Genomic DNA, 20,035 nt, shown 5'->3' with positions numbered 1-20,035 from the left:
CTGATAAGATAAGGAGACGAGCCTCTATAGGAAATACAATTTCTTTGTGAATGAAACAGTCATATTGAAAATAGGCAATGTATCAAGATCCAAGCACCAGCTCTCAAAAGTTCTCTCTGCATCTGCAAAATAAACATCTGAGAGTCATTAGTAGTAGTAAGAGATTATTCTGTCTGTACAGAACTGGAGACAAAGACTAGTCTAGTCTTGTCCCTAGGAGCTGGGGCTTCATTGGTTTCTCTTGGTTTTTATTTGTAGAAATTGACAAACCATCCCAGATGCAAGTGACTGATGTCCAAGACAACAGCATTAGTGTCAGGTGGCTGCCTTCAAGTTCCCCTGTTACTGGTTACAGAGTGACCACTGCTCCTAAAAATGGCCCAGGACCATCGAAAACGAAAACTGTAGGTCCAGGTAAGAAGAGCCAACATCTCACATACATCAGGATAAACAGAGGAGGACCACATGATATGTTTCTGTAAATAAATGACCAGCTGGCTCTGAGTACTACACTGTTTCATATCACGTGTCAAAGTTTCCCTTTTTGTGAATTTGGGGCTCAAGGTTGTTACCAACTCCCTATACAGTAGAAGTTTTAGGAGGAGTGCATTTCTGTTTTTATATGTGTAGTAGTGTTTGATGGTGTGCACATCTTAAATTATTAGATTTCATCTTTGTGTTTTTGTTTATTATGCACATTAAGAAAAGACAGATGGGCCTAGCTGACTTTTAAAGATTCTTTTACCTCTTGTTTCTGTTTTCATATAAAATCATTGTGAAATTAAGATCTTTAGGTGATATCTTAAAGTCCAGTTAGTTTTCATTTTTTCAAGAGCAGCATCATTCATTGTTGGCACCATCATATTCAGTTTTAGAGTTTAGCCTTTGATGTACTTCACTCCAATATGGTAATTTGTATTAGCAATGAACATGTTTGTCCAGGAGGAAATCCATGTGTGAGTTCTCTAATGTTTTCATGATAATTCTGCAAATGAAAATTCCTGGCCACCACACGTGTATTACGATTTCTGAAAGTCCTTGGTTGTCATAATGAATGACATGGAAGCTGCATTTGCTTTTCACTCCCTTTGCAGATCAAACAGAAATGACAATTGAAGGCTTGCAGCCCACAGTGGAGTATGTGGTCAGTGTCTATGCTCAGAATCAAAACGGAGAGAGTCAACCTCTGGTTCAGACAGCGGTAACCAGTACGTAACCAGTGTCTGTTTCCCATGTTCAAAGTCAAACTTTGTTCTTAGGTGTCTGGATACCTAGTTTGTATCTTGAGCTGAGCCCATTGCAAACACTTTTCCTTCTTAGTGATGAACATACAGGGAAAGAAGTTGGGGAACTACCATACTTAGTTGTGCTATGCTTTGAATTGCTTTTGCTCAAATGGCCTCAGCAAAATCTTATTAGCCTATAGCAAATCTATAAAATGTTGTGCTTGCACCTCCTTTTCGACAGCTGGATGGTAAAGTTGATTGAAGCGTGCCACATGAAGCTATTATGTTTGGAGCATTTGTGTGGCTGGTCCAATGTTTAATTTAAATACTCAATGGGTGGGTGGGAGGTAGTTAAAGATTATAACAATCTGAATCTAACATTTAAAATCAACTTTACCACTTCCAAGTATAAAAAAATCCAGGTCTGTGAGACTAACATCACATTGCCAAAACAAATCTTGGTAGAATATCCTAAAATGTATATAAATAAATCCTTATTTGGGGACATTTTGCAGGGTATCTATGCATCTCACGTACACCTATGTTTTAGTAAGTGATGCGACATTAAATATTTTCTGAACCAAAAAGCCTTAAGCAAGGGTCAAGTAATTTTCTATTTAATAGTGGGTTAATTGGAATTTAATTCATCAAAGAAAAAATGGTATCTGCAGAACTGCTTTGCATGTTATCAAAATGCTTATTTCACAACTTGCTTTTCACATAACCTCTTACCATTAATTTGCCTAACAGACATTGATCGCCCTAAAGGACTGGCATTCACTGATGTGGATGTCGATTCCATCAAAATTGCTTGGGAAAGCCCACAGGGGCAAGTTTCCAGGTACAGGGTGACCTACTCGAGCCCTGAGGATGGAATCCATGAGCTATTCCCTGCACCTGATGGTGAAGAAGAGACTGCAGAGCTGCAAGGCCTCAGGCCGGGTTCTGAGTACACAGTCAGTGTGGTTGCCTTGCACGATGATATGGAGAGCCAGCCCCTGATTGGAACCCAGTCCACAGGTATATCGTTCATCGCACCACTGGGTGCTCATGGGAGCAGTGGCTTTATGCCCTGCTGAGTGCATCACACTTTTATCAGGCTATTGATTCCCATGTAAGGGGGTACCCAGAAACACAGCCTCTTTATTAGGAAAGCCCCTCTTTAAAGGGGAACCGTAATAAGCAGTGAAGTGTAGGTGACATAGAGAAATTCTAATAATAGGAAATTTTGGAGTGGCTTGGCTTACCTCCAAGGCCATAAAGCAAGACATTTGAAGTTAACATGAAAATTGTGGATTATTTCTTGTCTCCCTGTGGTTATGCTCACTGTGTATAAAAGAAAGAAATCTGGCATCTTAGAGCCTACTCTCAGAAAAGAACCCAAACTGAGCCATTTCATAGTAGCAGGATTCTGAGAAAACATGGGTAAGCCCTTCCTTCTCTGGTTAGAGGTCACATGCTCAGTGTATAATTTTGCTTAAAGGCCTAAGAATCAGATGCATAGGAAAGAGTTGGTAGGGCAGATGCTTTCCACCATGCTTTATCTTCTTGTGCTTTGTCTCTGAAGCAGCGTGGGATGCTAAAGATGTCCCCTTGTGACAGCGTAAAACCTGGAGGTGACAATCCGTATTATTGCTCTTTGCTTCTCTTTTCTGCTTCTCTTGTGAGCCAATTTTCTTCCTATGCTGCACCATGGAGAATACTTCAGATTTAGCAGTGATGGGGTCCAAATAAAGACAATAAAAACATAATTCTATCTTTGGAATGGAATACTCTGTGAAATGGTTTTCTATACAAAGATAATTTTTGTCAGAAAGGGGCTGCTGCTCATCTTCCCTTAGAAATGGAAAATCAATCCTAATGGTCAATAAACCAATGTGACTTTTTTTTTTTTTAATTTGTTAAGGGAAAGAAGAAAAAAAAAAACCAAACTACTAAAACCTAAATTCTCTTAGACTGTTGGCATTTACCCAGATGTTTCCAGTGATCCTGAGCATTGCTGGATTAAAAAGCACTTTATTTTTCAGCAAGCATTTTCTTCATTTTGCATCCCCTTTTGTACTTTTCTATACTGAATCTTTGCTTGACTGGGGTACCTACCAAACCAAACAAGCACAACCTATGTACTCGTTGGAATTCACTTTATTTCCCCCTTTCCCCCATTTATATAAGATCAACTCTAACCGATAACCATCCCAACAGCCATTCCTGCACCAACCAACCTGAAGTTTACTCAGGTGACACCAACCAGCCTGACTGCCCAGTGGACAGCACCCAATGTTCAGCTCACTGGGTATCGAGTGCGGGTGACCCCGAAGGAGAAGACCGGACCGATGAAAGAAATCAACCTTGCTCCTGATAGCTCATCCGTGGTTGTATCAGGACTCATGGTAAGAAGTGTGTTTTTCACTGGAGTAAAGTATTAGGTCATCTCTTACACAGTTGACAGTGGTGGAAAAAATGTCATAAGAAATCTGTGTTCTTTGCTGTCAGATTAATTTTGTCATAATTTTGTGTCAAGTAGAATGAAGCTTTTCCAGATGACAGGATTTTATGAGGAGCACTGGATGTTGCATAGCTCTTACATGTATTCTGTTTATTTTAAAATAGTGTGTGTGTGTGTGGTGGGGGGGAGCAATTTATATAGCCATAGGCTGAATGCATAAATCCATCTTATTTTTGGCTTTTCTGAATGTTATTACCCTTGCAAGAAATACTCTCCAATTTTTACCAACACAGCCTAATACTACCTTCCTGAAGTCATTTTTAACCTCTAGAGGTACATGCAAAGAGCTAGCCAGGTACCTAGGAAACTAGTGTACTTCTTAACATAAGGCCAATTTCAGGAGAAACTACAGAAAGAGGGTTCAGAGATAAGACTATTCTCTTTCTCTCTGTGATCAGACAAATTCATGGTTTGCACCTTTCAAGTCACAAAGGAGAAAACAGGCCAATAGCATTTTCCTCATTTTGTGTCAGCTGAGTGGAAATAACTGAATTATAGCTTACTTGGGCTTAACCCTAAATACATTTTTAAAGTCATGTAGTTAAATATGTTGTTGATCATCTGCAGATTAAGCTAAGAATGTCTGTGGTTTTCGCTAGCTTTGTCTTTTTCTTTTCTAACCATTGCATTTTTTTGAATGCTGGAGTGAAAATTCCCGGGCTTCAGAATATCTCATTGCTGAAGCTTACCGTGCCCTTCTTTCTAGGTTGCCACCAAATATGAAGTGAGTGTCTATGCTCTTAAGGACACTTTGACAAGCAGACCGGCTCAGGGAGTCGTTACAACTCTGGAGAGTGAGTAATCAAACTTTTTAGTGTTGATTAACATTCTTTATAAACAAAAATTAAAGAATGGCAAATGCTTTCTAGATCACTAAGTTAACAATGGATTGATTCCCGATTTGGAAATTGATTAGCTTACCTATCTTTTTGAGTTACTTCTGTGGCCCTCTCTAGAAAGTGGTGTACTGGCACATACATAGAATCATGGTGTGATAGTGTTAGTGCAATGAACTAGGACTTACACTTAGGTTCTGTTCTACTGGTTAGAATTTGTTTTCATAGAGTGAAGGTTGGGGATGCCGGCATGCTGGCTTCTGTTGTATCTTAACAGTGTCGTGAGTATTAGACAATGGTGGCCCAGATTCTTGTTTTCTGCAATATCAATAACCCACAGTTATTCTCTTTCAGAAATCAAATAAAGTGTCAAAGTTTTCTGATCTACAAAGCAGGGATGGCATCATACCTGTTGAGAAAAAATGTGAATCCTTATAAGAATGACAAAATACTAGCAATGTATTATTATATATATATTATATACACATGTATAATATATATACCTTCCTTATGTTACTACATATATTTTATATTGTGATAACAATAATTTTAACACTTGCTGAGGTATTTATAGATATCTAAAGCCAGCCTTGGAAAACACTGGCCATATCTCTAAAGCTTTTCATTTCTCAAAAAAACAGATACACGAGGTGAATATTTTCTTTTTTCCTGATTACTGGCAGCTTTTCTCTCTGGTTGCCACAGGAGAAAATCTACACATTATTAGTAATATATAAAAATGGATATATTTGGTATATAAAAAAAATTAGTATCAAAACCTTAACTATATGAGCCAGCCAGGCACTAATACTAATCTATGGCTATCACCCCATGCAGATGTCAGCCCTCCAAGAAGGGCCCGTGTGACAGATGCTACTGAGACCACCATCACCATTAGCTGGAGAACTAAGACTGAGACGATCACCGGCTTCCAAGTTGATGCTATCCCAGCAAATGGCCAGACCCCAATTCAGAGAACCATCAGGCCAGATGTCAGAAGTTACACCATCACAGGTCTGAGAACCCACTCTTCTGACCACATTTGTTAATTGCAATTCACAACATAAATTAGCTTATTAGTTTTTCTACCACTTACACTGATTAAATTTATCTTCAGTGTTTTATGATAACCCAGCTCTATTGTTTACAACCTGTTTTCATCCTGTGATCAAAAATTTTGTCCTGTAAATGCCTGGTTTTGCTAATGTTTGCCAGAGAAAGTCCCATTCATCAAATTTGATCTTTCAGCAATGAACCCTTTCTTATGAAAAAAAAAAAAATTATACGAATGCTTGAAATCCAAAAGAAACTCAGAAAGAATGTATAGTTTTTAACATTTATGTAGATTGTAAAGCAAAATTAAATTTAAAAAGGAAACAGTACTATTTCACAGAGATCAAAATTGTTGTCAGAGAATGTTTAATATCTGGGTCAGTTTAGAACTTTTTGAGGTTTAAAGTTCTGATCCCAGTTACCAACCAGTGACCATCAGATTAAAACACAGATAATAGGTCCTCACCCCTATTTATCACCAAAATGGCCACTTTTAACACAGCATTTTTGTATTTTAAAATTTATTTTAGGAATTGTCTTTGTGTGCATCAGTGCCTTTCTTTTGATATATATATATTTCTCATGGACAGTTAACACCCATACCACGCTCTAATTTATTCAGTTTGAACCACTTTAGTGGTTTGTATAAGTAGGCAATGATAGGAGGAATCATGAAAATCACAGATGAGTTTGAAAATTTTCCTAGTTAGTGGAGATCAGATAAAAATCATCTCTTTACCAATTTCAGGTTTACAACCTGGTACTGACTACAAGATCCACTTGTACACCTTGAATGACAATGCCCGGAGCTCCCCTGTGGTCATCGATGCCTCCACTGGTAACTACACTTTCTACTGAAGAAATGCCCCTTTATATGTATGTATGATCCGTCATGTGGACTTGAGCAACAAAAATGAGGTTGATACTTCTGTATTAAGATCACAGTGAATCATTTTTACAGTTTATAGAATTCTTAGATTCAAGTCCATTTTTAAAGTCTAGGGAAATGCATAAATGTTTATTTTTACATAAATGTAATTTTGTTTTCTTTTAGCCATTGATGCACCATCCAACCTGCGTTTCCTGGCCACCACACCCAACTCCCTGCTGGTATCATGGCAGCCACCCCGTGCCAGGATTACTGGTTACATCATCAAGTACGAGAAGCCTGGGTCCCCTCCCAGAGAAGTGGTCCCTCGGCCCCGCCCTGGTGTCACAGAAGCTACTATCACTGGTATTGCTGCATCCATGCTACCATTTTCCTTGTTACTCTTTGGGACACACAAAGTGCTTAGCAGACTACAGCTGTGTCTTTGGTGCTCTACCATCAGATCAAGAAGCCCATTTCTGATAACTTCAGAGGGCATTGTCTACACAGGAGCTGTTAAGCGCAATACATCTCAGAAGTCATGAATTCATGAAAATGCAATAACTTCAGTACTGTCATAATGGTATTCTGGAATCTTTTTATTTGCTGTATGTTTGCCAAACACATATCAGTTCTTCCTAGAAAAAGACATTTTTCAAAGCAAACTACCAAATGCTGACACTGTTCTCTTATTCGGCAACCTAAAGAAAGATAAGCTAGAAGATTTGCCAGAGTGCCACCTCTCATGGCCTTCATTATCCAGTTTCTCAGGATAGTTCTTGAGGCAAATTGATTCTCACTCATACTGGAGAGTGTGCTTGGGATGGGGAATAAGAGATCATAGGCCTCTGGTATCATTTTTGTCCAAGAAATTAAAACTGTGTATATAGGATATCATCTTGACTTAAAATATCCTATAGAACATACAGGTACCAGGAAACACTGCTTTTTTAGGAACTTTGGAGTTAGGAAAACAGAATCAGATATGGAAGGTGTTGATTTGGATACTTCCTACCAGGATCACACAAAGAGTGAACATTCTTTCTGCAGAGCACTGTTCTGTAGTCTGACTTTTCATTGATCCTGCCACTGGGAGTGGTCTGGCCTAGGCACTAAGTAGATTCATGTATGCAGTCTGCATTGATTGCTCCTACATGTGTATTTCGCTGGCAGTGTACAATGCTGATAGGTTTTATTGAATTCAAAGAGCAGATGAGACAACATGTTAAAAGAATACCCCAGAGAAGTTAAAGTGCTTATTCGGGTGTCAGATTTGATAGGAAGATAATTAATTTGCTAAGTGCCCATTGTATACAGAGTATTTGAGTGTTTACAGACGCAAAGCAAAGTCTCCATTGCCTTTCAAGAGGCTGGCGACCAGCTGAAGAGAGGATGCTTGCTTCAAAGATCAACTTCCATTTGATGAGCTGAGCCCACAGATGTAATGTAATGATTTGTCCTTCCATCAGGTCTGGAACCAGGAACAGAGTACACAATCCAAGTCATTGCCCTCAAGAACAATCAGAAGAGTGAGCCTTTGATTGGGAGGAAAAAGACAGGTAACGAGCACCTTCTGGGTAATGGGGAGCCGGCCATGACAAAACTAATTACAGACGATTTATCTTGCAGTGAAAAAATGCTCCGGGTTTTGATGTATTTCTCATGGAACTCTTTTTCCTCTAACAGCCTAGCATGTATGTTGTGCTTTTTGATAGCAAGAATGGCCTGACCATCTGCAGAGTTCAGTTTTATTTTTTTCCTAGCCAGTCAATATAAAGACCTTTTATTCATCTTTAGAAAGTTCAAACCAGGTATTAGAATGTAAAAGCCAAGTTTCGATCATTGCTGTTGGTCTGTATATTCTTTTGGAGTTAAAAGTGTTTTTATAAAAAGAGGGGAGGGAAGAGAAAACTCTTTCTCATTTGTCTTTATTTACTATTTGGTTTCTGAAGCTTGAACTAAATAATGTCTTACTTTTTATCCAATTTCAGTTTAATTTGAATAAAATGCTTTATTTATGCTGATAGAATTTTTAAATGAATTTTACGTTATGTGTTTTAACCTATTCTTAACATTTCAAATGATGAAAAACTACTGCACCAAACCTCTGATATTCTCATACTTCAGATGCTGATATAATTAGTCTAGATTCTAGTAATTATAACATGATTCTCAAGTGAGAAAGAGGGGAAAAAAGCCTGCATATTTCAGTTCCATTAGGCTTAATTCGAGCAGAGGCAGCTTTTATGTGGCTTAGCGTTTCAAAGCTTTGTATGATAAATTCATACTAACACTTTTTTTCCTTCTAAACTATAAAGAAAACTTTGAGAAAAATCATAAAGATTTCTTTCTGGGGAAAAAAAGTGTTTTGTGATTTAAAAACTGCTAATTTTTCAGGAGCTTTGATTAGATTGTAAAATAGTTGTTGTTGCCTGAATTGATAATGACTTCCTGAGGCTACTTCTGGGAGCTTAACACGCTTTGCTTTTTTGGCTCTAACCTCTCTTGGCTAGATGAGCTCCCCCAGCTGGTAACCCTTCCACACCCCAATCTTCATGGACCAGAGATCTTGGATGTTCCCTCCACAGTTCAAAAGACCCCTTTCATCACCAACCCTGGGTATGACACTGGAAACGGTATTCAGCTTCCCGGCACTTCTGGTCAGCAGCCCAGTCTTGGGCAACAAATGATCTTTGAGGAGCATGGTTTTAGGCGAACCACACCGCCCACCACGGCCACCCCCGTAAGGCATAGGCCAAGACCGTATCCGCCGAATGTAAATGAGGAGATCCAAATTGGTCATGTCCCCAGGGGAGACGTAGACCATCATCTCTACCCTCACGTTGTGGGACTCAATCCAAATGCTTCTACAGGCCAAGAAGCTCTCTCTCAGACAACCATCTCATGGACCCCATTCCAGGAAAGCTCTGAGTATATCATTTCATGTCATCCAGTTGGCATTGATGAAGAACCCTTACAGGTAACTCCTGTTTCCTTTTACTTCTGGGACACTTGGGGAAGAAGTAAGCTAGGCTACTGAAATGACCAAAGCTCTGATGTCCAGTGACCCTACTTCTAGGACCTCTTAGAAATGTGATGTGCTTAAGTCTTGGTATTTTTTTGATTGGAGTTTAATTGCTTTACAGTGTTGTATTAGTTTTTGCTGTACAGCAAAGTGAATCAGCTATATGTATACATTTATCCCTTAAAGTCCTGATTTTTTTTTTTTAATCTCAAGATGACTCTACTTTAAGAGATGTACCAGACAGTGTCATTAGCTTTCATTTAGTGGAGAGAATAAAATTACTTCTGTTACTCTCAATTGTTTGAGGTTCCACAGTAATATAGACAAAGAAATGATCTTAGAAGAGAGAGAGAGATCTTGCCTGAATTGACTTTTGTTTAGGAAGGGCTCAAATGCTGTCATTATGGTTTGTCCTTGAAGAATCAAATCCCATTATCTACCATATGTCAAAGGAGAAAGACCTTGGCTGAAGCAGTGCCTATAAGTGATTGATTCGCTCACTGAAATTTCTCTTCTTTAATTTGTTTTGCTGATATCAGTTTTTACTGTTTTCTTAGTTTTAGAAAGTGGCAGAATTTTAAAAACTGAAGACTTATGAGCTTAGAAATAGGAGTTTGAGGATTTGCCCCTCAAACAAAGTGTTTGAAGGACCCCATGTTGGAGTCAGATGCCACTTGGTGGGATGAATGTCCCTCACATAGCACAGTGTCCCCCTTTTATGTGAGGGGGGATGGCCCGGGCTTCCGCTTGCCCAGACTTGCAGCTAAAGTAGAGCGAAAAGGAGGCTGTCTCTAGAATTAGTGAGGGTTCCTGGTAACTATGGCGCTCACAGGGTAGATTTGGGGCAGGAAAATATGGCAGATAGAAACGACCCCTCACTTAAGTTCCATTTCACTCCCTGATTGGTTGGGACCTTTGCACTCTCCATTTTTATTTGTCTCCCTTTGCTTGTTTACACAGTAGGGGTTATTGAGAAAAGAATAGGGGAAGTCGTGTCAATTCCTCACTGTAACACTGTCTCCCCCGCTTTGGATGTGCTAATCATTGCAGTTCCGAGTTCCTGGAACCTCTGCTAGTGCCACCTTGACGGGCCTCACCAGAGGGGCCACCTACAACATCATAGTGGAGGCAGTAAAAGACCAGCAGAGGCAGAAGGTTCGCGAGGAGGTGGTTACCGTGGGCAATTCTGGTATGTGAATGTCCAGGTTATTCGGGCACACTGTGGACCAGCCCAGTGATGCTTCTTCAAGCGACTGTTCTTTTCCTGTTTTTGTCTTTTGACTTTGGGAAATAATTCCATGAAGAAAATGAGCAACTTTAAATTCCATCCTTTTTCCCTCAAAGTATCCTGGTATGTTTGTAAAATAAATAAGAAAGAGTCTCAAACATGATTGGGTGATAGGCCTGGAAGGGACTTCAAATATTGTTTAGTCCAGCACTCTTGAGTTCCAGCTGTAAGTACCGGGTGTGACACAGGACACAAGTCTCCAGATCTCTATTTCCAGACCCTCTTCATCTTACTAGGTTGCTGCTCCTGAGTAATGTTTAAGTACTGAAATGATTGAAAGTGAAAGTGTTACTCACTTCAGTCATGTCTGACTCTTTGCAAGTCCATGGGCTGTAGCCCGCCTGGCTCCTCTGTCCGTGGAATTCTCCAGGCAAGCATACTGGAGTGGGTTTCCATTCCCTTCTCCAGGGGATCTTCCCAACCCAGGGATTGAACCTGGGACCCAGGTCTCCCATATTGCAGGCAGATTCTTTACCATCTGAGCTACCAGGGAAGTCCTGGTGATTACCTGTAAAGGAAATTCCTTATCTGCGTATATATATCAGTGCCTGCTGGGTTTTGTTCCTGATGTAAAATGCTACCAACATAGCCCATTTCTGTCCAAAGAGCTCCCTTATTCCCACATTATTTCATGATTGTGTGTATATGCTCAGTTACTCACCTGTCTCTGACTCTTTGTGACCCCATGGACTGTAGTCCATCAAGCTCCTCTGTCCATGGGATTTCCCAGGCAAGAATACTAGGGGCTCTGACTCAGGGATTGATTGAACCTGCATCTCATGTGTTGGCAGGCAGATTCTAGCTGATATTTCATGATTATAGAGGCCCGAACCTGCAATAGAGGTTAAATGGTCATTGACTCTTCTTTATAGCACCTGGATATTTGTTTGTTTTCGTTTTTTGGCCGTGCCTTGTGGCTTGCAAGATCTTAGTTCCCTGACCAGGGACTGAACCCAGGCCATGGCAGTGGAAGTGCCAAGGCCTAACTACTGGACTACTGGGGAATTCCCTAGAAAGTCCTTTTAAACCAGTAGTGTATCAGCTAGCTTTTCAAACTTCGACAGCTAAAGATTCACCAGAAACATGAAATAGAGAAATAATCAGAACCATGAATCTTCCCACCGGAGAGTTCTCTATTTCCTAACCCTAAATTCTATCTGCCCAGTGATAGGTTTTATTCCTATGGCCAGATACTTAACCTCAGCCTTCTTTCTCATTTGATAGATCACTGTGTTCTTTTACATATAAACTCCTCTGAATTAGCAGTTGAATTTTTTTTGGGGGGGGTCATGGATCATTTTATGCTTATTGAATTATATATCCATTTAATGCACACCTTTTGCTTCGTGTGGTTTTGCAAGTAGAATGCCACATGAAAGGAATTTTCAAGAGCACAAAGGACTTTGTGCTTTTTCCTCATCGTTTTTTAAAAAGATTCCATCTCCAAAACTTTACTTCTGGTTATTTTTAGGAGGGTTATTGAAAACCTCTTAGTTTAAGTTCCTTCCATTTTTCCTTCCGACTCATTACCAACAGTAATATTCTGCATTCTAGCCAGGTTCTCCCAGCTCTGAGACATTACAGATGTCTTAGTTTTAACAAAACTCTTATTTTCTTCCAGTTTGATCCCTTTCAAAATATTAGGCACTTCAAATATTATTGCTTTTGAGTTTTTTGTTTTTGCACTGTGAAAAGAAATGTACGCAGTGGTATTCAAAGTCACAGAAGTTAGTTTATTTAATTTTTAGAGACTGAATTGAAGCATGCTTTATTTGCATAGATTATTTTAAAATCAGCTTTCACAAAACATAAAAGACTGGATCTTAGACAACATGAAGAGATTCCATTAGTGATTCCTAAGTCACTGATATTCCACTACTTCCTTTTACTTGGAACAGTTGGGTTTATTGATAAAAGTAAAGCAGTCTGACCATTATGACAATAATGTACAAAATCTAGGCTTTTTGCACGATTATGCAAAACATGCAGTGAAAGTGACTATCACATTTATGTGATTACATTTTAATGGTATATAAAATTGCTATGACTTTTGCATTAAAAGCAAAAGGCGCCCTCTAATAATTACTCTTTATTTGGTGAGCATGTTCTAAGTGTTGGCAATAGGCCAACACCTGGAATTCATGATCGCATGTGATCTTCACAAGATCCTCAGCAGGAGGAAGTATTTTTATTATTATCCCCACATTACCAAGGAAGGAAAAAAGGCAGAGAAACATTATATTACTAGCTTAAGGTCACTCAGATACTGATGGAGAGGAATTTCCAGCATTTGCACCCCATGAAGTTCTTAATTGCCTCACGATCTGTTCCATGTTCTATGAATTATATTTACCAGAAATGATGTAGTTTTTTTTTTTTTTTTAGAACTGAGGGCAAAAATGAAAGATGGACTCCTTTTAAGAGGCTGTTGCAAGTGTTGACCAGCAAAATCTAAGCATTGTTCATTAGAGCAGCTGATGCACTGATGGAACACATGAGTGCTTCTTAATGCTGCTGGGATTTTTGGTTTAGAATAAGTCATCATATACGATAATTTGGTTTTCTTCTTATGGTCCAGAGCTATAATAAAATGTCTTTTTTCCTTCTCTCTTTCTTCCTGTAGTTGACCAGGGCCTGAGTCAGCCCACAGATGACTCCTGCTTCGACCCCTACACGGTCTCCCATTATGCCATTGGAGAGGAGTGGGAGCGATTGTCTGATTCTGGCTTTAAACTCTCGTGCCAGTGCTTAGGCTTTGGCAGTGGTCATTTCAGATGCGATTCATCTAGTGAGTAGCTTGCTTTGTCCATCTCTTGCAGTTCCACGCAATCGCACAGAGTGCCAGGAAGCATGTTTGGCAGACAAGCCTCTTCCAAACATGAAGCAAATGAAGGGACATTGCTTGACTCAAAGTAACATTTTGCATCATATAAAAATGATGGGAAATTTTACTTGTTGAATATGGCTTCATCTCAAAGGTTGTATTTCAATATGACTATTAAACATTAATTTGCAATGGTAATATGATTTTTTAAGTTTTCTTGTTAAAATAAATGAATAAAGTCAGGCTTAATGAGTCAAGTCTAATGAAGGGTAGCAGAGACACAAAGAAACCTCAAATCTCTGAATCTTTAGTGTTTAGCATGGTAAGAGATGAACATTTATACTCACAAACACTCTGTTTCAGTTCAAACCAAATACACACATATCATAGTATATACACACACTTAACTCTTTCACATCTCCTGTACACAGATATCATACATACACATACACACATTGGATAGCTTGAACCTTGCCAAGTAATCTAGAGAGTAAAGATTATCCATTTGTAGATAGTCAAGAATCAACTTCAGTTGAAAAATATTTGATTTTTAATTAAAAGAGATTTTAATATTTTAAAATATGTTTTAGTTAAAATAATCCTAGGAATTGCTTATCATGCTTTGAGATTTAGTATTAGCATTTATGTCTTTGTTTTTAGGAGATGTGATTATTATTGAAAACTGGTTTATTTTTATAGGTTTTAACCATTATGCCTTATAACAAGCCTCCTACATACACATACAAAAATTGTATTCTGGAAAATACAACATAATAGACTTTTTAAAGATTTTCAGAGTATTTTACTTATGTATTTGAAACAGTTTAATTCAAACTGAAATATAAAAACAACTAATTTTTTCAATGCAGAACTACTATGCTTGACCGTTTGAAAATGGAAAGAGCTGTATAAGTGTCGTACTGCTGTTTAGGAGTTGGAAGCTTTAACACTTGGTATCAATTAGGTGGTTTTTAATTTCTGAAACTGAATTGTTTTTAAGTCTATGTATTTATTACCTATGTAAGTACTTAGGCACAGTTATGAGAGTAGAGCTGTAAGCTGATTGATGTGATTCTTTGGCTCAACTTACATATTTTTTTCCTTGATGTCATAATTATTGAATAACATTTTTAAAGTTTTAGGAATGACTGACTTGTTGATAAAATAGAAGTTGTGTATGTTATACAAACTTCTGAAGTTTGTTTTTAGTATAAACTTTGAAGATTAAAAAGTCATCTTTTATGTATAGAAGTTAAAGAATATATAACTGTGAATTTTAGATATTCCTTGGAACCAGTTTTATTTGTAGGAATGACACCATTGATTTATCATTACTTTTGTTTTTATTTTGATATTTAGGTTTATTCTTTCACTTTTCATATTTATAAGAAGCCAACCGATCTTTGTTTTTTGGTTAATTGAACTTTGCACCCAGGATCTCTGTGAAAGTGACTTTTCATCTATGATCTATTCCTAAAAACCTACTCAAATCCTAGTTTAGCCTTCCCAATTTTAAATCTTAATAGGGAGAAGTCAAATGAAGGTCGTTGACTATTCTCGTGAAATGATTATGATGGAATAAATTGGTTCTTAAGATGTCTGAGAAAATGTTAAGCTGCAAAGATAATATTTTAAAATCCAACCAAAAAAGTGGCTTGTCAGAGGAATCGTGGCCTTCAACTTTCCTTACTACTCCTTCCAGATACAGGGCTTTGAAAATTCGGGGGCATGTCCCCTTTCACTCAGCATTGTATGAGTCAGAAATGCCAATAACTCCTTGCCTCTGATTTTCCCCACCTCCCAGAATGGTGCCATGACAATGGAGTGAACTACAAGATTGGAGAGAAGTGGGATCGTCAGGGAGAGAATGGCCAGATGATGAGCTGCACGTGTCTTGGAAATGGAAAAGGAGAATTCAAGTGTGATCCTCGTACGTTGCCACAGATCATTTTTAGTGCCTATTGAATACTCCTGCTTTTCATTACTAAGCTGTAACTCTCATCCCTGGAAATGATTGACTTTAGATCTTCTTGAGGAGTGAACAGTGGGTTTGTTAATCTTTTGATTTGGCAAAGCAGAGATAGGCTTCAAAAATGAGCCATGATTTAATGTTATCGTAGGGCGCTTTAGCACTTCTCCGACCTGAGTATTTTGACTATAATCTGCAGTGAAATGTTACAAGAAAGCTTTATAAGTCTTTGGATTCAACTTTTAAAATATGCTCTCTGTCTTGGCATTGAACTTTTTCTAGTTCATTATATCTGGTCTTTGGAAATACTGCCCTAAGATCTGTACAGCAGTACCTCTTGTACGGATGATTCCTATTAACATGTGGAATGTGGGCTGTGATGATACAAACTTAGGAAAAAAACAGAACCCACCCTCATAGAAGGATCAAGTCTGTATTATTGTTATCGGTCTGTAAACACTTCTGACTTGTGTGTCTGTGTAGATGAGGCCACGTGCTATGACGATGGGAAGACTTACCACGTGGGAGAACAGTGGCAGAAGGAATATCTTGGTGCCATTTGCTCCTGCACATGCTTTGGAGGCCAGCGGGTAAGACCAGATAGTCCAGGCTCCTTGCTATTTAGATGAGGGGGGAGGTTTCTGTGCTAATGATTAAGAGTTACCCTTCCTATGGGTGCCCATTTCCTGTTGGCACATAAGACTACCGCATACCCCTTTCCAGTTCTCCCCTTTCTTGGCAACCTCAGCCTCTCCCCCACACCTTCTATTCTCAGACTGCCTCCGTTCTTCAGCAACTAAAGTGTTAAATGTTTGGGGAGCACTAGGCCTCCTGCTCCATTCTGATGGGCAGATGCCCTGTGACACTGCTGTTAAATATTCTGAATAATACCCAGATCTTAGAAAATATCACTTCTTTATATCCTCCCTTAATCCCAAATAGATGCCTACCATAGGTCGGGTGTTGTGCTCAGGAATATGGGACAAATAAAAAGAGTAAAAGATGGTCCTGGATCTTAACAACACAGTTGGAGGCATTAAATTAAATTAGCATACACTGCAAGTCAGGCTAAGTAAGTCAGGTTCTGAGTGGGTCTGACAAATCCAACTCCCAGGTAGGCTGATGTCAGCAGGCAAGGTTTAGTGGAAAAGAGAATCATGAACTGGCTGGGGTTTAGGATGAGCAAATTGTGGTTGAGGCAGCAGGGAAGCAGAGAGAGCACACCTCCTGGGATGGCAAGGAGCTGGCACAGATGGGCTCTGGGGAAATCACCCTCTGCCTGTTGTCAGTGGTAAGACATTGAATGGGAAGAAGTGGGGGCCACTTACGGAGGGCCTTGCAAGGCCATTATTTATGCCAGTACTTCTCAACCATTTCTAATCTGTCTTACTTCAGTATAACAAAAAAGTCCTGTTCTTTCCTCTAATCCAAAGTCCTGTTCTTTCCTCTAATCTTCGAAATCTCAAAATAAAATGCCTTTGTAACTCACATAAAAGCAATGGAACATAACATTGCTTTATTTTCAATGAAAACATACCCTCCCCAATAGCTTTTTCAAATTCTGGTACCTCAAGAACATGCTCACACTCCTGGGTAGGACTCACCAGTTGATGCCTTTGGTATTAGCCAGTTGCAGGTGCCCAAGAAGAAAGGGAACGTGATGGAAGATGGGTTTCTTTTTTTTTTTTTTTTAGGAAAATTAAACTGGCAGCAGGGAAGGGTCATCAGGAGTCTGGCTGAGGGCAGCCCCGGAAGCTACTCTGATCTTATCCTACCACTTGTAGTTGGGTAGAGGGGAAGTTTCAGTCTCTTATTAACATGTATAAAGATCACAGAACCTAGTCATTTCTAGTCATGTGCTCATTGTATAAATGGGTGCTGGTGAGTGAATTTGTTGTGCAGTTTTGGTCTCACCTTAGACTCTGCCTCTTGATTTATGCACATAAAATCTTTCATGTGTGACACCTGTTCTAAAGCAAAGTGCTAAATGAAACACTAGAGACAGGACTGGGTACTATTACATCATTTATATGAAAGCAAGATTCATTGATTCTATAATACGTATTTACCTGAATTGTCTTGGTAATGTATTATGGGAATATGCTTTTAAATGGAAAAATACTTCTGAAATATTTAACTGGCAATATAAAAAAGAAAGTGATCGTATTATTTAGGTTTCTTTGGGTTATAAGAAAAAAAGCCCAACTCAGGTTAATTTAGGCAAAAGGCAGCTCACTTGACTGGAAAGTCCCAGGACCTTCCAGTGAAAGAACATGACTGGTATTCACCCAGCTGGGTGGCAAGTCACTGTGGGATTTTCAGGCTCCTCATAGCCAGTCATTTATCTGGGTCTCTTTACCCTTACCTGTAAAATAAGGGTGTCTGTCCAAGTGATCTTACGTCCTTTTTAAAAGCCCTGCTGCTGCTGCTGCTGCTAAGTCGCTTCAGTCGTGTCTGACTCTGTGCGACCCCATAGATGGCAGCCCACCAGGCTCCCCCATCCCTGGGATTCTCCAGGCAAGAACACTGGAGTGGGTTGCCATTTCCTTCTCCAATGCATGAAAGTGAAAAGTGAAATTGCTCAGTCGTGTCCGACTCTTCACGACCCTATGGACTGCAGCCCACCAGGCTCCTCTGTCCATGGGATTTTCCAGGCAAGAGTACTGGAGTGGGTTTAAAAGCCCTAGGACTCTAGGAAAACCTCTCCCTTCATCTAGTGTGGAAAGCTTATTAAGAAAGGAGTGGAATGAGCCTTACCAGATGGTTCCCAGGTGGTGCTAATGGTAAAGAGCCCACCTACCAATGCAGGAGACATGAGAGACATGGATTCGATCTCTGGGTTGGGAAGATCCCCTGGAGAAGGAAATGGCAGTCTACACCGGTATTCTTGCCTGGAGAATCCCATGGACAGAGGAGCCTGGTGGCTGTAGTCCATAGGGTCACAAAGAGTCTGAAGTGACCTAGCATACATGGGAGTTTACAGGACATTTCAAGAAAAAGGAAAAGCATAAACAAAGGCAGCTGTACAATCGTGAGAAGCTAGCCAGAATGTATTCTCTGAGTTATAAATGCATGAAATCATCACCAACACTTCCTTTATGATAAATTGCGTGTATTCTGCCAGCTTGAGCACTGAAATTCTTCGACACAGCACTAAATTGCAATCTTCTTGTGTTATCCTAAACCTCTTCTAAATGCCTCTGCTCTCAGGGCTGGCGCTGTGACAACTGCCGCAGACCTGGGGCTGAACCCGGTAACGAAGGCTCCACTGCCCACTCCTACAACCAGTATTCCCAGAGATACCATCAGAGAACAAACACTGTAAGTACATTGGCGCCCTGCACGTTTCTCCTTAAAAGGCGATTAGGCATGTAGTAGGGAGTCTCTTTCCCTACTATTTCCCTACTATTCAGAAGAAAGAAGTACCTTTCTTCTGAATGAACCACATTTTTCAAAGCTCTTTTAAATGACCTAAGAGGAGAATACTGTATCCTATAATATAATGTGGGTTCTCTTGAGCATCTCCTATTGCCCAGTGTATAGCTCAAGTGCTTAAAGCTAGAAGTATTCTCCCATCTATAAGTAATTGTCAGAGAAGCCACCCTTCCCCTTTTTTCTTCTGTAGGCTTTACAGTATTTGCTGTTGATTTTTCTTCTCTCTTCTATTTTCACAGAATGTCAACTGCCCAATTGAGTGCTTCATGCCTTTGGATGTACAGGCTGACAGAGAAGATTCCCGAGAGTAATATTTCCAACCCAGAGAAACAAGCGTGGATCTCTGCCAAGGTCCATCCAAACTGGAGTGGTGTTCGCAGACCCCATGTTAGTGTGTTCCTTTCTTAAGCCCTTTGCTCTGGAGTAACTTCTCCAGCTTCAGCTCAACTCACAGCTTCTCCAAGCATCACCCTGGGAGTGTTTTCAGACTTTTCTCATACATGGGAGCAGTAGGTTATCTATTCTTCAAAATATTCCATGCCGATCAGTATTTTAAATGAAGTGATTCTAACTTGTGATTTGGATTGGGATCCATAGGGAAGCACATGCACCAACCAAGATACAAAATGTCTTGAAATGATATTACCAAAATTTTAAGTAGGAAAGTTACCTGAACACTTCTGCTTCCACTTAACTGACTGGCCCGCAATATTGTAGGAACAGCATGTCCTTTGTACTGTGGTATTCAGAACAGCCACAGTACTCACTTTTTCCAAATGATTCTAGTAATTGCCTAGAAATATCTTTTTCTTACCTGTTATTTATCAATTTTTCCCAGTATTTTTATATGGAAAAAAAATTGTACTGAAGATACTTAGTATGCAGTTGATAAGAGGAATCTGGTCTAATTATGGTTGGTGATTATTTTTTATACTGTATGTGCCAAAGCTTTACTACTGTGGAAAGACAACTGTTTAATAAAAGATTTACATTCCATCACTTGAA

At 39.4% G+C, this 20,035-nt stretch overlaps 1 protein-coding gene across 12 annotated transcripts in view; it reads left to right on the top strand.

Moving 5' to 3' along the window:
* Positions 1 to 20,035, top strand: part of FN1 (fibronectin 1) — a 69,203-nt gene extending 49,168 nt beyond the window's left edge. For 2 of the 12 annotated variants that reach the window (XM_070771813.1, XM_070771849.1), the window contains 16 exons: positions 259 to 414; positions 1,095 to 1,208; positions 1,977 to 2,246; positions 3,429 to 3,616; positions 4,439 to 4,526; positions 5,406 to 5,582; positions 6,370 to 6,459; positions 6,676 to 6,855; positions 7,959 to 8,048; positions 9,363 to 9,469; positions 10,565 to 10,703; positions 13,426 to 13,590; positions 15,431 to 15,556; positions 16,079 to 16,185; positions 18,806 to 18,916; positions 19,270 to 20,035. In XM_070771813.1, coding sequence (XP_070627914.1) covers positions 259 to 414; positions 1,095 to 1,208; positions 1,977 to 2,246; positions 3,429 to 3,616; positions 4,439 to 4,526; positions 5,406 to 5,582; positions 6,370 to 6,459; positions 6,676 to 6,855; positions 7,959 to 8,048; positions 9,363 to 9,469; positions 10,565 to 10,703; positions 13,426 to 13,590; positions 15,431 to 15,556; positions 16,079 to 16,185; positions 18,806 to 18,916; positions 19,270 to 19,341 — 2,180 coding nt within the window. In that variant the 3' untranslated portion in view covers positions 19,342 to 20,035. Of the gene's footprint in view, positions 1 to 258; positions 415 to 1,094; positions 1,209 to 1,976; positions 2,247 to 3,428; positions 3,617 to 4,438; positions 4,527 to 5,405; positions 5,583 to 6,369; positions 6,460 to 6,675; positions 6,856 to 7,958; positions 8,049 to 9,002; positions 9,470 to 10,564; positions 10,704 to 13,425; positions 13,591 to 15,430; positions 15,557 to 16,078; positions 16,186 to 18,805; positions 18,917 to 19,269 lie in introns of all 12 variants that reach the window. The other 10 variants (XM_070771785.1, XM_070771804.1, XM_070771776.1 and 7 more) reach the window with 5 other exon arrangements.

Source organism: Bos indicus, chromosome 2 (assembly GCF_029378745.1).
Source record: "Bos indicus isolate NIAB-ARS_2022 breed Sahiwal x Tharparkar chromosome 2, NIAB-ARS_B.indTharparkar_mat_pri_1.0, whole genome shotgun sequence".
Lineage (NCBI taxonomy): Eukaryota > Metazoa > Chordata > Mammalia > Artiodactyla > Bovidae > Bos > Bos indicus.
The sequence above is the reverse complement of the archived record's forward strand: the minus strand, read 5'-3'. Positions and strand labels throughout refer to the sequence as shown.